We start from the raw sequence: 17400 nt of genomic DNA, 5'->3' as shown, positions 1-17400 counted from the left end.
AGGACATAACTTAAGCTTTGCATGCACACCATAAGTGTCCATAAATAGTGTTGTAGTTTAGTTTATTAGTCAATTAAAACCATAAAGAAAATCACACGGTTAAAAAGTACATAACGAATAAAAAGTAAGATGGATATAAAACAGGTATCTCATACAGCTAGTACAACCTCGACTCTTCACGCTACATACCATTTGCTTTCTTCATCTTTCCTTCCTAGAAATTTTAATCAGGATCCCAACAGTAATCTATGTGAGAAAAAAAGTGACTAAACAGAAATCATTTGTTACCCTAATGTATAAAAAGGCAAGCTTTTTGCACAGATAACTAATATGTCTCTCAAGTACAATAATATATATAATTAAAATGCCTATAAGCAGTACTAAGAAAGGTATGAATACAGTGCCAGATGGACTATAAATAGTGGATCTTGGCTTATACAATTGAATTATCTCCATCAGACCTACCTCACATTGACTACAGGAATCTGACAGAAATCACAGACACACTGGGATAAACAGTAGCATAGCCACATAAAAATGTCTTTACATGCTACAACTCAGAGGAAGGACAGTAATGGAAATGTATTGAATTTGGGGTTAGGCATGTGACTTAAGACTGACAAGAAAATCTGCCTTGGGAACATACGCACACAGGCAGCATCCCTCTGAATAAGAACTTTGTAATGATCACAGAAAGTATATAGAGAATGATACGCATGGCCATAATGCAAGCAAGATCAGTGTATTTGCCCAGTAAACAACTTTCATGTGGAATGGACTGTGTGACCTCAAGACCCACAAACCATTGATCCGGGCAGCAAAATACCCCACGTCATGTTGCATCATAACCATACCAGAAAATGTTATAGACAGGCAGGCCCCCTGACGCCACATTTTGCTCATCATATTCCGAAATAATGATCTTTTTACTATGGTTGTTTGATTGTACAAATTAAATCAATTTATTTTGTGTATAAAAAAAGAGATTACCAGGAAGCAATAGGGCCTGAGGTGACTTTCACTCAATTCCACTTCAGAAAGCCCTGACACCTGACTTTTCAGAAAAACCCTTAGCACCAGAACATCAACCCGAAACCAGATTTCTCTGTCACTGTCCCCCACTCCCCTGAGACAAGCAGTACAAAGCATTGTTGATGCAGCAGAGTAAAAAAGGCAGGCAAGGTAAATTAGAAGTTCATACTAGAATGTTTTAAAATTTTCAGCCATATTGTTTTATTGTACGAATTTATTTTTTTTAAGTTCAAGTTTATTGAAACCAAAAGCATAGCATAAAATACAAAGTATAATACATTCAAACAATGAGAGGCATAAGAGGTATACAGATGAAATTTAAGAAGGTATAATGAAACGGAATCAATAAACACCTATTGCTAAATCATGAGAAAGAGAAAAACAAGGAAGGGAAAAGAAATTTAAAAAAATAAAAGGGAGATGAAATATGGCAATTCATAAAATATGACATTGTATGCAGATAATGAATGTAAATAAAAAAAATGTGTGAGACAGCAAGCAATAAATAAGCATTAAAACTGGTAAATCGAAATAAAACAGAGAAATAAGCAAAATCATGGTGGTTTGCGAACATCATCAGATGGATGTTGGTAATTAACAGTATGAACTTGAGGAGGGGGAGAGGTGTTGGAAAGGTAGGCAGTGAGAAGAATCCATAATATGTCACGTTTAACAGCCAGTGAAACGGGGGTAACAAAGTTAGTATCCAGTCTATGATGAAAACAAATAGCATTCCACCAGGCTGAATAACTAACTTTAGTGGAATCTTTCCAATTGGAGGTAATGAGATGAAATGCAACGGCCAAAAACAAGTCAAGCAACTTATAGTGAGAAGGGGAGAGTGGTAAATCAGGGGACAAGGAACCTAAAAGGACATTGGGAAGGGAGAAAGGGAGTGTAAAACCAAAAATCCTATGTAAACGAGACTAGACTAGTTTCCAAAAAGAAGCAATGCTGGGGCAGTGAAACAGCATGTGAAGTAAATCTGCATGTGTACAGGAACAAGACCAACATTTAGGCGAAAGATCTTGGGAGAAAGTGGCTAACTTCTGTGGAGTAAAAAGTAGACGATGATATACAAAGTAAAGGGTTTGAGTGGTATTAGCAGCTCTGATGTTTTGTGTATTTTTAACCATAGCTTATCCCATAGAGAGATGGGCCAGGATACTGATAAATCCCGTTCCCAGGTCAATTCAGTCTTCGACTTGAGTCGGTGAGGTGAAGTCATGAGACATTTGTAAAAGTAAGAAGCGGGCGGCGAAGAGTCTAAAAGTGGGCGAATAGCAGAGTAAGAGGAGGGTATTTCAGAGGAAGAGCGAATAGTTTGAAGATATTGAAGAAGAGCAGGAAGTAATAGGTCATACTGTTTCCGAAAAGAAGTAGGGAGAGAAAATTGAATTTGAAGATCTGTAAAAGAGAGAGGAACGTTATGGGATAGAAGTTGGGAGATCCAAGAGAGACCTTTGGATTGCCAAGATTTCCAATAAAAGGGGCGATTCTTGATGCGAAGTAACTTATTATGCCAGATAGATTGATGAGACAAAGAAGTAAGAGAGGGATAAGAAGAGGGTAAAAGGGGAGTTAAGAGATGACGGGAATGAGCAATAACAGGGGACTTCAAGAGAGAAACGTTTGCTGAAAAGGCAAGAATCTCTGAAAAAGTAAATGGTGAAATAAGAGATTTCTCCAAAGTAAGCCAAACAGGAGAGTAAGTGGGAGTATCCGTGGATAGCCAGCGAGAGGTCTGTTTAAGGATGAAAGAATAATGGAATGCCTTAAAGTCTGGAAATTTAAGACCTCCAGATTGTTTATCTTTTTTAAGAAAGGATAAGGCGATTGGAGGAGGCTTATCTTCCCAAAGAAATTTCACCAAGAGTGAATCTAACCGTTTAAAATAGTAGCAGGGTATGCGGACGGGAATCATGGATAGAGAATATAAGACAATAGGAGCTAGCATCATTTTGATGGAGTCCAAACGACCCCACCATGAAAGAAAAAGGGGATGCCATCTAGTAATAGAGTCACTCAATTTCTTTGTGATGTAATCAAAATTAGCCTTCAAAGTGTCTGATAAGGAGGGAGAAAACCATAATCCTAAATATTTTACTTTAGTCGACTGCCAAGAGAAACCAGTATGATCAAAGTAGTGACGTTGACATAAAACATTAAGGGGTAAAACTTCACATTTGTCACGAATGAGACGGTATCCCGAGACCTGTGAGAAGGCATCAACTTGGAATAAAAAGGCAGGAAGAGTGGACTCAGGGTTAGAGCAATAGAAAAGAATGTCGTCCGCATATACCGACAATTTAACTTGATGGGGACCAGGGTTAAAACCAGTGATTTGGGCATCTAGTCGAAGTTTGGTAAGAAAAGGTTCCAAGGCTACAATAAACAATAAGGGAGATAAGGGACTACCTTGCCGGACACCCCTGGAGAGGGAGAAATAATCAGAAAGTTTTCCGTTAGAAAAAATAGAAGCTCTAGGGCCGGAGTACAAAAGATGAGGGATATCAATTTAGGAGAAAAGCCAATCCAAGTGAGGGCACGAAACCTAAAGCTCCAACAAATCCTATCAAAGGCTTTTTCAGCATCTAATGTAATGGCCGCAAGTGGGTAGGATAGGGAAGAAGCCTTACTAAGAACATTAAAGAAAACTCTGGAGTTATCAGAGGACAAGCGTCCCTTCACAAAACCTGATTGTTCAGGACCTATGAGTTCGGGTAAAATGGGATCAATACGCAGGGCAAGTAATTTGGCAAAAATCTTATAATCCGTATTAACAAGGGAAATGGGGCGGTAGTTTTTACAAAAAGAAGGATCTTTGTTATCTTTGGGGATGAGGCATATCATAGCATCTTGAAAGGTACCTTGGGAAGAGCCATGTGTGATAAATGAATTAAATAAAACAAGCAAGTGTGGAAGAAGAAGTTTCGAAAAAATGATCATAGAATTCAATAGAGAAGCCATCAGGGACGGGGGCTTTACCACACTTTAAAACGGATACAGCATGGGATATTTCTTGGAGGGATATATCCGCTTTAAGTGAGGCAAAATCAACATGGGAAGATGGCGGAGGAGGGATGGAATGAAAGTAAGAGGATAACTCAGAGGGAAGGGGAGAGGACTCAGGGGTGTAGAGATCTTTGTAGAAAGAAACAAACTCCTGCAGAATGTCATCATCTTTAAAGTGAGAAGTACCAGAGTAATCAATTATAGAGAAAATCCGAGTTCTATCGCGGCTAATTTTCAAATAATTAGCTAAAAGCTTGCCCATTTTATTTTGGCCTCCATAGTACCGAGCACTACTTTTTAAAAGATAAGAAGCAGCAGCATCAGTAGATAATTTATTGAAGGCAACCTTAGCAGTACTGAGTTCTTTTAAAGAGGCGTCCGAGTAAGAATGAAAGTAAGCATATTCTAATTGTTTAATTTGCGCTAAAAGTTGGGAGGACTGTTTCTCGAATTTCTTTTTCTTCTGGGAGACGTAATTAATGATAAAACCTCTAGCGGTTGCTTTAAAAGAGTCCCAAATCATGGTTGGAGAGGAGTCCGGGGTGGAATTGACAGCAAAAAAGTCAGTAATAAAAGAACTGAATTGACCAGAGAATTTAGGGTCTGCAAGGAGAGAGTTATTAAAACGCCATCTGCCAGAGGGGGGAGAAAAAGGGACTAAATCAAAATCAACAAAAACTGGGGCGTGGTCAGAGATAAGAATAGAGTCTATTTCTGAAGCTAATGTACACTGCATTAAGGATTTACTGAGAAAAAGATAATCAATGCGGGATTGTGTCTTGTGTGGAGGGGAAAAGTAACTAAATTTTTTTAGATCAGGATGGCAAAGTCTCCATATATCAACTAAGGGTTCACGACGGGTGGCTGAGGTAAATTGGTTATGCATTTTAGAATGAACAAATTTAACAGGAGATTTACTATCAAGAATGGGATCAAGGATTTGGTTACAGTCACCACCAAAAATGATATAATCATCGTCAAGGGAAACCAGCTTCTCAGAAATAAATGGCCAAAAAGTGTTATCAACAGTTACTGGGGCATAAACATTAAAAATAACCAAAGGTACATTGTCAATTAGCAATTTAATAAGTACCCAATGACCATCGGAGTCTGATTCTTGATGAATAACAGAAACTGTGAATTTTTTATGAACTAAGATAACCACCCCATTCTTTTTCCCTAGAGCTGGGGAAGAGAAAACATTACCAACCCAAAGTCTCGTTAATTTAGAAGTTTCAACATCAGAAAGATGAGTCTCTTGTAACATAGCAATATCAGTCTTTAAGTTAGACCGGTGAGATAACACTCGCTGTCTTTTAATAGAATTATTTAATCCTTTAACATTCCATGAGGTAACTCTGAATGTAACAAGATAAAAATAGTACAATAATAGATAAAGCATACAATATAACAGAACATCCATAGAAACAAACAACAGAATCGGTAAAAGAAACTGAAATAGTAAAGCAAGGAGGTAAAGGAGGAAGTAAAGCAAAAAGAGAGAGAGAAAAAGGAGAAAAATATAGGGAGAACAAGAAGAGAGAAAAGAAGAGAGGGAGAACCATTGAAGAGAACAGAAGATAACATAAAGAGAAGAGAGAAGTAAAGAAGTGAAAACTTACATAAACTGTAGGTCAAACGGGGGGAGGTAGGGTGGGAGGCCATACGAAGGAATGACGCTTATCCGGACTCACGGAGGAGAAGCGAGGAGAGAAACAGCACCAACGAGCCACAAAGGAAACAGGAGAGGGAGGAGTAATGGGTAGACAACCTGTGAAGAGAACAAACATGTTAATCAACTAAAAGAAAAAACAAGTAACAAGAAAAAGTAGAAGTGGAAAGCATAGAAAAAAGGAAGATCACAGGGAGAGGAGATGGAGGACTAGAAAACAGGAGAGGAGGATAGAATCAAGAAAATTAAACTACATGAACAATAAAGCGACAGGGAAGTAGTGCATAGGCACAACCTAGAAGGAAGCGAAGAATATATATGTAGATGATAAAAATGTAACAGATACTAAGACATATTATGGAGCAGCAGATGAAGAAGCAGTATCCATGGAGTCAGCATTGAAGGAGTAAAGAAAGCTCTTAAGTTTCAGTGGGTCTGGATGGTAGAGGCCATATCTGGCACCAATGGAGCGTAACTGGGGTCTCAATGCCAAGAATTCTTTGCGACGATCTGCTGTTGATTTTGCGTAGTCTTGAACAAAAAATAAAGTATTTCCAGACCAAGTAATTTTCTTCAGTGCCCGAGCGGCTGCTAGGACTTTCAATAGGTCTATGTATTCAAGAAAGTAAAGAATCATTCCCCTGGGCTTACTCATTGAAGGAGCAGATGTATGATGTGGCAAAGAACCCAGACGATGCGCTCTTTGGATGTTCAGCGGAGGGCTTTCTGGAAGTTTCAAAAGCTTAGGCAAGAAGGACTTAAAGAAAGAAATTGGATCCGATCCCTCTGAATTTTCCACCAGGCCATAAATACGAAGGTTGTTGCAACGATTTCTATTTTCCAAATTTTCAATTTGTTTGTGGAGACTGGATACCTGAGAGCAGAGGGAGTCCACCTTGGAGGCAAAGGCATTTAAGGAGTCTACATTGTGTTCCAACGTTGTGACACGACCTTCCACAGTCAACCGTTTGTTGGAAAGTTCTTGAAGAGTAGAGGTGGTTTCCTGGAGAGTGGCAGTAGTCTCCTCAACAAAGGGGCGCAAAGCCCTGATTTCCTCAAGGAGTAAATCCATGGTGACTGAAGAGGTTGACGTAGGAGGAGAAGGTGGATCTTTTTTAGTCTCTTGGAGGAAGCCTTACCACTAAGAGTAGTAGAGTTACCTGCTGGTGGAGAGGTCTTCTTAGGAGAAGCAGATTGAGAAGAGGAGGTATTTGACTCTTCCATGGCCAAACACTGATACCGTGAGCTTGTATGAATCAGGAACTTACGAGCAGTGGTTTTATTATGAGAAGCCTCCTTGAGCAGTTTACCCATAGGTAAGGCCCAATATAGGGGAATAAGAAGAAGCAATGCTGTGGAAAAAGTATCAGCAGATTAGAATAGATCAAAGATACCAGAGCATCAATGAAATCAGGCTCTTTGCAAGGAGGAAATTGAAAAGCAGGCGAAACAGCTGCAAGCCAATAAAAGTAAAAAATCAGCGTTAAAAGACACAGGGCAAAAGCCTTAGCTCCAAATCCTGTCAGGAAGTATATGCCAGATTAAAAAGGTACGTTGAGGTGATGTAGGCGTAGTCAGCGTGGAGATAAAAGCTGAGAAAACATCAAGGCGTAGAAAAAAGCAATCCTGGCAGCAAAATGAAGGCTTCTGAATAGAAACATGAAGAACATGTAGTCGTGAGAGAAATTATAGATGCAGCGAGAAAAAACTTCACCTCAAATCAGTAGAACAGCTCTTCTTCAATGCGGCAACTATGAGAAGCTACTTGCAGGCATTACACAGAATGAAGCAGTCTATGCATGGAGACATAGAAAGAAAAAAAATGCTGAGGAGATTGAAAGGCAGCATTTCAAAATGGGGGCCAGGGATTGAGGACACTGAAGAAAGGCATCAGAATTCGAGCATCCTGTGTCGAAAATAGCCTCAAAGGGGTGCTCAACAGCGCAGCACGCAGGAATGGAGTCAGCTGAGCTGAGAAGAAAGGAGTTGCGGTGATGTGAGGAGCGGCGCGAAAAGCCGTTCCGAGCGTCACAAGATGGCGGCGGAGAAAAGGTGTCAGAGCCGCATTAGAGTGAAAAACTCGGAAACGGCAAAATACCTTTAGCCGCAAATGCCAGGAAAATGCGCCTCACAGGTTCCGACGAACACTCCTCCAAAATGAGCTCAGTCCGCAGGGCGAAAGGACATCATTAGTCCGCTGCCACTCCCACCTTCATCGGAGAGCTACGGACGAGCGGCCATCTACGCCGGGCGCAAGCCACGCCCCCCCTATTGTACGAATTTTAAAATGCAGTTATTGTGTTACTAAATAGAAAAACAGGTAGAATTAGTGCTTCCACTGGGGTTCCTTGCATGAGATCACCCACCAACCAGCCACAAAATAACTTCATGTTTCCACAAGAAACAATCAAGCCCTCTTGGTACAACTTGCACTGTACGCAAAAAGAATGTCTAATGGTTTTGTAGACTTTGGAGTTTAGCACACAGATATCCCCTGGCCAGGGGTGTAGCTTTGGCAATAATATTAGGGGGATGTGTGTCTAAGGATTTCCAAAAAGAGTTAGGGTGCATCCAACTAAAAAAGTCGGGCAGCATGTGGGAAGGGCAATGGGCAAATGAAGGAACATTCTTGGTACCATGTTTGTGCACATAGATCCATAAGCTGGCGTAAGCAAATCTTCTTTCACCCCTGTTCAGGCACTTGCCATGCAGCCAGATTTTATTTTGTTTTGATAAACAAATTGTATTGTGTTACGTACCTTACAAAAGGTTGCATTGAAAGTGAATACCAAGCCCAAATTAGTGTCTTTCACAGTTAAGAATATATCCAATACAATATTCAGCGTCTCTTTTGAAAAGAATATCAACTGTACAACATCAAGCCATCTACAGCGGGTCCACCCCGCAGCGCCACACAGACAGATTTTATTTTTAAAAAGTACACAAAAAAAGCCAAGCATTTGTCACAGTTCCTTCTTTAGAAAGTGGCATGATATAATGCCTAATTCACAAGATATACACTAGAAATTATGCACACAAGGTGTGACACTGGCATTTGGCACTAAGTTGTGTGTTAGGCTTGGGTCACTGAATTGTGTTTTATTAAAAGATGCTTAAAGATAGTTCACATATTTAAAAAAGAAATACCCGCTGCAAGATCACGGGCCAAACACCCATACAGTGCATTAATGTATTCCAGAGTGTACTCAGGCAAACTTAAGGCAACACAACAGACAACATTGGCCCCATTTTCCATGTCATTTGCATTCTCCTGTGGGAGCTAGGTGCTCAGCTGGGAATTAGTCTTATTTGATATCAGTCACAGAAATATTTGCAGAGTAGATAATGGCCTCTTTCCCACCCAGGGTTAATCTGTTCTAGGGCAATTTACCTCATCCAGTTTAATTGTAGGCCAGGCAGCAAGCACAGGTCCCCTGTGTGAATGGTGGACAATGTTGTCCACTCCAGTCCAGTTCCTCCATAAAGTACTGTAATGGATTGGAGGCCAAGTGAGTAGGTTAAACAATAGCCCAGACCTAACATCAGCAGGTCTGACTAGTGAAAAAGAGCAAGAACATGCTTAGTAGCAGCTACGCACAGCAGCAGCGCAGGCCTAGGGACAGGACAATACAGAAAAGTGCAATACAACCCGCATTGACAGCTTGTGATCTTTACAGTGACCAAGCAAGACACATTTTCTTTAGGAGGGTTCGCCCATCTTGCTTCCAGAGAATAACATGCAAAAGAGGGTCAAACAGCACATTTTAAGGCCCAGTATACACCAAACCTATCTATGATGTCATAAAACCAGAGAGGGCACCCGTGAATCTCCCATCTGAAGTGGTTACCGGTTCATCATCCCAAGATAAATTTGAGAAGATGGTGTTAAGTGGTGCAAGTAGATACTCAGTAATATATTGTGACTGAGATCATAGAGATAATTTATATTGTGAATGATTGGAAATATCCAGTGAGCAAGACTGTTCTCTAAGGTGTAGGACTCACACCAAATGAGTGAATCTGTGCATTAGATTGTTGAGCTTGCATAATGTAAGCGCAGTTATGCTCCAGAATGTGTGACTTGCAAACAGCTAGTCAATCCCAGTACATGAAACTCTTCTATGCTGAGAGAATAACACCCAGTGCATGAGACGGTGAAGCAATAACTGAAACTCCCACTCAATGCCAGATCTTGTGCAACAATGATGTTGCTTAAATTCACGCCAGACTCAGCTCTAACGCAGATTTGTAGATGCACCACATTCCTGACATTGAGATACCCATCGGTGTCAGCATTGTGCGACTCTCTCAATTATACAATAAATATCACGCCTGACTTTCAACACCCACTTGTATCCTACTGGTCACATACATCTCTGCCAATGGACTTCAGTTCTGACCCACAATGCTCCATGTTACTCCAATCCCAAATCATAAAGATTCTTCTGCCAATGCATCTCACTTGCAGCGCCAGCCACTCGTAATTCTCCCACTACGCCTCAGTCCTGACCTGTATCAGCCACAGGTCTTTCTCATTCACCCACACACTCTCACTCACACATATTATTCGACCGTTAGAGACTTTCTCTTTCCAGATTGGCACACACAGAGCCCCATAGACACACTCCCTGACATTCAGCATTCAATGCTATTCACTGAGGTAACATAAATCTCTACCACAACAACTAATTCTTGGTCTACAATGTCAGACACACACACTACTCTGCTAATGCACTTACATCTGAACACCTGATGGAAAGAGTGTGTTACCAGAGCTCTTTAGGCGAATGCAAACATACATGCACATGCACGCACACACACACACACACACACACACACACACAATTGCTACTCCATGTTAGCAATGCCTAAGTGATCACCTGGAAGCTTTGTCAAAAGTTTCTCATGACACACAAAAACACATACACTTGATTGGTACTCCATGCCTAAGTGACCACCTGGGAGCTCTGCCAACAGCCTTTCATGACGCACAAACACACACCTAACTCCCGCCATTACTATCCACCCCTCAATAACAAATAATTATCTTTGCCAACTTATTTAATCCTGAAGGCCAGTTCACTGACTGCTGGACCGCGCCATAATGACATGCCTTGCGGTCTCTCTTTCCTTCACACACATACAGTCCACTCCTCACGCACTATTTTATGAGGCTTCAAATTAGTGACCAAAGATCACACAAGCACCTTTCCAGCAAGAGCATTACCACATCCTCTACCGAGTACTGGGGAACTGAAACACTCATTTTTAAAGCACTGTAGCAACAAACTATAAGACAAAGAGTTAATACAAAAACAACTAACTATTATCAAGTGTCTCCAACTCCTGGTTAAACAAATACCTGTCTCCAAGAGCCCGGAATAAATATGGCACTGGTATGTTCAACCCTTGGCTAAGCATAATCCGTGGCCCACTGTAAAAGGAGCGATAGGAGACGCTACGACCACAACAGTTTGAGAAAAGCAGTAAGTGGTGGTATTTTGGGGATACGAAGACCAGACTGCTTAAAGGAAGACTCACTGGCTAACTGCCCTAGCTGCTCAAACTACCAGAAATTAGATAAGTCAAACTGGTGCCCGGCAACGACGTCCATTGCGTGAAGTCACTGGCGTCAGGGTGAGAGTGAGGTAACATGATGAAGGCCGAGCCAGCACACAATTCTAAATTGGACCACGGCCTGATCCCATGAACCATGCCTTTCCATGAAAGGCTCAGCAGTAGGAAGCTGACAACACCTTCAAGCAGCAACCATTAACTTGACAACAGCCCTTCCCCTTACCGCCCACAGCAGGCATTAGATCCGACAGTGAAAATATTTGAAGGTGTGTTCTACCCAATGAACCCCCTGAAGCTACGCTCCTATCCCTCACAGTACTTTGATAAATTGTTTCCCTCTTAGGATTGCTGAAGTTTGCTGATGACCTGGGCATGGGAGGAACCAACATTCAGACAATTTCCCTTGGCCAGGGCCAGGGACCAATAGCAGCAAAGATGATCAATCAGGCAATAGAGGAAGGAACCTGGGTGGTCTTACAAAACTGCCATCTTGCTACCAGCTGGATGCCAGCACTGGAAAAAATATGTGAAGAGGTGATAGTGCCTGAGAACACCCACCAAAGGTTCAGGTAAGTGGTTTACTGCTGATCACTTAGCTGTTCTTTATCAGTACTTATTATCTCCCTGGGTTATTTTAGCCTATTTCTCATGTGAATCACTTATGATTGCAAGTAACTGTGATTTTGAATTTGATTTAAGAATGCTAAACATTTATGCACCCTGGATCTGAAACAACATGCTTGTATCCATCAGGACCACCCTAACACCACTGCAGTAGCAGCTGAAGTCCCACCCCTTTAAACACAGCATTACAATGCATAACCAATCAGAACCCAGATTCCTCTTCCATTACTCATTGACTTTATGCTTCTCTTTGAACATAATTTATCAAGATCTGGGTAGCTCCTCCTCTGCCAAGTGGTCACGGATAGTCGAACCAGATGGCTTTTATATGTGTCGCAGAAAGATCTGATAATCATGATCTTGGTGCCCTCACACACCCGTTAGTGTGTCATGCTTCATCATTGGGCGCCTCCCATCTAGCCAGCGCAACAATGCCTGGCGGGCCTGGGGCTTCTTTATCGGCGATCTTTGGGATCTGGAGATGTCGTATAGATGAATGCAAGGGAGGGAATGTGGTGAGTGAGTGGTGACTAAAATAGGATCTGGTAACCTTAAACGTTTTTTATAGGGAAATGGTACCAGGACTAAGTAAAAACAGTGGTCTTGAAGTACCAGGATAGCTACTTGTCAAGTGTGGTGAACATGTTTCGTGCCTTGATAGCCCCATAATTAGGCAGCACTTTGTCAGAATCAAGAAAAAATCAACTATTGCCCTTATCTGGGGCTCCTTTCTAATAAAGGATGGCCTCTCAATGTGTACCAGTATCCCTTGGATGGGTGCCGGTCAACAATTCCACCTAAATGAGTGAAATACAAGGTGGAAAAATACAAGCGACAGAGAGTTAAAATGTTAAAGGTCAGGGTGCACCGAATAGGTGCAATGGTGTACTTACAAGTTCATTTGTGATAAGTGATGTATGCCTGCTCAGCTAGACAGCGAGGAAACCAATCTCACAGTGTAGAGCTCAGCAGACATATGTTTAAAAATTCTTATGTGCAACACGTAAGGTTAAGGCATCAATATATGGTAAGCGCAACAGGCTTACATATGTGTTAGGATAATCCATGTTTTTAACTTCATAATGACTTACCTCGAATGAGGCTGAGTAATGCTCCTTAGCTGAAATGGAGGGTCCCGGATACAATGTGGGACACCTTCGTTCGGAAGAAAAAGAAGCATCCGTAGTCATAGGTTAAGAAGCATAGTGTCTTAAGTCCATTATAGGCTTCATTGTTAGTGATAAAGCACGGCATGCATGTCTTATCAACAAATAGGATGCGTGATACATGCTGTATATCTGTACTGCAGTGAGGAAGAAAGTTCCCAACGTTCAGATCCGTAAAGGATTCTTGGAAGTTGTGTAGTCTCATGCACTATTGTCTAGAGAATGGTATGCAGTGTGATCGATGGTAAGGCATCAAAAATCCTGTAGGTCAAGGCCATATTGTGGCACTGTATAATACAGCTCAGAAATTAGTAACTGGAGACCTGATAGAGGATGCGGTGAAAATTAGCCCCAAGAGCTGTCTGTGCTCTGATCCTGTTGAGCAAGGAGTTGTGTAGTGCTGTTGTGACATACACTCGTGTAATCTTGTTGGGTCGAAAAACGGACTTGTGATCGCTAAAGGACCCTGTCCTGTGGCGCTAGAGCCATGATCGTTTCACTACAGTAGTTACCTGTGGAAACAGTGCGACAAGTAACACAGTAACCCATATCGGGGTGGGGTGGTGGGGCAGGACAAGCACCAAGACCGGTTGTGCGTAAACCGGAGTTTGCTTACCGTATTAAGTAGAGGGCTTAGCCTTCTACTCAGAACGATCCGGACACTGCCGTCTGACCTACCTGCATCCATCCTACCTGGAACGCCGAGGCGGCGTCCCTTTAATAGTGACACGGGTCACGCGGTTTGCCACACTGCAGGCAGTGCCTGGTGTGTATGGGCTAGGTGGTTGATGTGGTGGCCATCTTGGAAGGGGTGAAAGGTTGGGTTTAAGAGTGGTTTTAGATCACAAATCGTGATCTTAAGGTCAGGTACATGGGCCAAACAAAAAAAGTAAACATTGTAATAATTAGAAAAGGAGAATAATAAATAACAGTGGGACTCTGATCTTAGAAATGGAGCCAATGGTCTCAATACGTAAAGAGGGGAATGTCAACCAAAAGTGATGCACAACACTTTCCCTAAAAAAAGCGGGGGCATATTCGCATGGATGGGAGTAAATCAATATACTCTGGTGTAGGGCTAGTTTTAGTACCCCTAAGTGGCTCCATCATAGATCTCTGTAGAAATTAGAGAGATGGTCCTGAGGAGGTGTATGCACTTCTGAAGGGACATAGTAAGTGGTTGGTGTTACTGGCGTTCTACCATTAGTCCGAAAGCAAGTTCGTGTTCATGCAGAGTATTTTTTACACAAAGGTTGATGGTCAAGTATGAAGTCCGCGCCAAGGGATATCATTGTTCAAGTCTGTGCTTTGAGTGGAGAGGCAGAAAATCCAGCGCTGCTCCATTTCAAACAGTTTTTGCTTGGCAAGGAGGTATTGGTTTCAAGTACAGTCCAGCTTATTTCCTCTGCCATATGAAGGTGGTCGATCTCTGATCAAGAAACCCCCAGGCTCGTCAGGCATTGCAGCGCCCTCCAGATGAGGAGCACCCAATGATGAATCATGACACACCAACGGGTGTGTGAGGGCAGCAAGATCTGATTATCAGATCTTTCTGCGACACATATAAAAGCCATCTGCTTCGACTATCCATGACCACTTGGCATAGGAGCAACTACCCCAATCTTGATACATAGTGAACCGTCTTCTGGGAGGAGCTAGGGTGTAGGACCGCCGCTAAATATCTCGCTGTTCCTTCCCTCTTTTGATTTAGAGATCTCTTTGAACATATACAGCACCCGTTGCCTTTAGGATTTGTTTGCACTATAGAAATACTATATACATATATAAGAACATACATACATAAACAGTGGGAAAAAATAATACACACCTGTTGATTCTGCCTGTATGTACTGTGTGCCCTACATGCGTTAGCTGAAAACTGATTTAGAAAAAGGAGGGCTAATTTCCCCTGTACTGAATATGAAGGCTGTATTTACATTTACATAAGATATTAGATTACTTCAGCTTTTTGGTTAATGGCACATTTTCACCTTTCTTTTAGTCAATGTCTACATTTTTCCATGGGATCTCTTCAAATATCATTGATGATGTTGTTGTTTGTCCTTTTATGGTGATTTAGTGTGTCAAATATTTTCCCAACAGATTATGGGTAACCAGTTACCCATCCGATAAATTTCCTGTCAGCATCCTACAGAATGGGATCAAAATGACCAACGAACCACCTAAGGGACTTCGTGCAAACCTTCTCCGTTCGTACCTGAATGATCCAATCTCGGACTCTGCATTCTTTAACAGTAGTGACAAACCAGTAATGTGGCAAAAGCTGATGTTCGGACTCTGCTTTTTTCACGCCCTTGTCCAGGAAAGGAGAAACTTTGGCCCTTTGGGTAAGATTCTGATAAGTTCTTCTGTTAAACGTGTAAACCCATATGTTCCTTCAAATGTATATTTCATGTCAAATGGTTTATGTGGTCACACAGCTTCTTAACTGTACTTGGACCGTTCCTTGGTCACGCATGTAATTCCTCTTGTTCATCAAGTGTTACGCTATAGTACCCTTTGTTAAAATATGGATCAAAAGATGTTTTGCTCATCGTATCAGGAGTTTCCAAGTTCGTAGGTTATTTCGAGTAGGTATCAGGATAGTCCCATGTCTGGAAAGTTTTCAGGTGGTTGACTCTCCGGACATGGGACTATCCTGATACTTACTCGAAATAACCTACAGACTCGGAAATGCCTGTTACGATAAGCGAAAACCTTATGATCCATATTTTAACTCTTTTATTAAAGGGTACTATAGTGTAACACTTGATGAACTAGAGGAAATACATGAGTGACCAAGGAACGGTACAAGTATAGTTGTATGCTGGCGTTTCCCACATGGACTTCTTGGATAGTGCTTACTTAATACATTGATCTGAAGAAGCCCTTTCTAGGGTGAAACATGCTAGCTGTGCCTACTTGTCAAAGATACTTAAGAAATAAAGAATCTTTCTACATACACAAAACTCAGTGAAAGAACTATTATTGAACATTGAGGCATCCCGTATAATTTGTATTGCCTCTCATCTTTCTGTCTAAACAGTATTTAATTCATGACCATTTGGCAGCTTGTCTTTTGAGGTGGGCAATACGTGTGCTGTACTACAGGACTGACTAGACTGGATGGTGCAGTGTTTTTGAGCCTTGCTGTCATTCTCTGCCTCGAACATAGGATTTCAAATGGTTTTTCAAAGTGGAGTTGCAGAGAAAACACACTTGCTTTGCCTTTGCCAACCCCAAAAAGTTAGGATAATAATTTACAGAAGAGGAGATTCATCTTGGACAGCTGCCATGTTTATATTTGTAAGTGCTTCCCGTTGAGGTTTGATTTTTGCGACATGAGCCTCATAGTCAGAATCGAACTGCACCTGCCTATTCATCCAAAAAGAGGCCACAGTTTTGCTCAACATGTCTACCTAACTGGAGTCTTTTCTACTGGATAATTAGTAAGTGATACCTCGTTGGGTAAATGTCTAGTGCATATTCTACACTGCCGCTGTATATAGGCCCAAGAGGTAATGCCTCCAGCAACCTTCTATTTGTGTAAGTTTGGCAAAGTGATTGTTCCTCGATTGTCTTCATACAGAAATCCTTGTATAGAGAAGACAACAAGACTACAAAGAGTTGAATAGCCACCAAAGAAGGAGATATGTATGTAGTATGAAGATGGGGGGCGCACAGCCCAGCTAGCACACCATTCCTCGTGACTCAGACAAAATACAATTGGTTAGGGAGTCCGCGTGGCCCCCCCTCCTTCCAGGGCTGATTTTGGCCTCAGTGCCCGGCCATGTCTCCGTGGGTTCCCTGAAGCCCCACCATGACACCCAGTGTGCTATTGAACCACAAGGGTAAGCCTTAAGGCCCCTACTGTCCTAGATGGCTTTCCACCCAAAGAGCTGCGGGAAATGCAGCTCCCTGCATGCAAGAGCAATACTTTCATCTCCTTCCCTGCCCAAATATCGGCATGCAGGGAAAGAGATAAAAACTCTGCTTCCATCAAGCTGGAGCAGTTTGACAGCTCCTGCTTGATGGAAGTGGAGTGTTTGCTTTTGCTTGGCAGGAACTGTCACAGCTTCTGCCAAGAAAAAGCAAATAGCTATGTCCAATGAGTGGGTACCCTGGCACATAGCAAGAGTCGGCCCTGGAGGTGGCAGTCCCCAGGGCCATTATTGGTTTCAGCAGGGGCCGCGTCGCACCTCTCCCTTGTTCCGCATGGCCAGCCCTGGGAAGGTGGTGGTCCCCAGGGCTGTATATGACCCATGAGGGAGCCATGCAGCCCCCATCCCTTTTTTCAAAAGCAATTGGCCACGA

The 17400-nt window shown here is 42.0% G+C and overlaps 1 protein-coding gene across 1 annotated transcript in view; it reads left to right on the top strand.

Moving 5' to 3' along the window:
- DNAH3 (dynein axonemal heavy chain 3) overlaps positions 1–17400 on the top strand; it is a 614138-nt gene that overhangs the window by 524940 nt on the left and 71798 nt on the right. The window contains exons 53-54 of the mRNA XM_086940811.1: positions 11640–11865; positions 15190–15434. Coding sequence (XP_086796937.1) covers positions 11640–11865; positions 15190–15434 — 471 coding nt within the window. The remainder of the gene's footprint in view (positions 1–11639; positions 11866–15189; positions 15435–17400) is intronic.

This window comes from Lissotriton vulgaris, chromosome 10 (assembly GCF_964263255.1).
Source record: "Lissotriton vulgaris chromosome 10, aLisVul1.2, whole genome shotgun sequence".
In the NCBI taxonomy this organism is placed as follows: Eukaryota; Metazoa; Chordata; class Amphibia; order Caudata; family Salamandridae; genus Lissotriton; species Lissotriton vulgaris.
The sequence above is the reverse complement of the archived record's forward strand: the minus strand, read 5'-3'. Positions and strand labels throughout refer to the sequence as shown.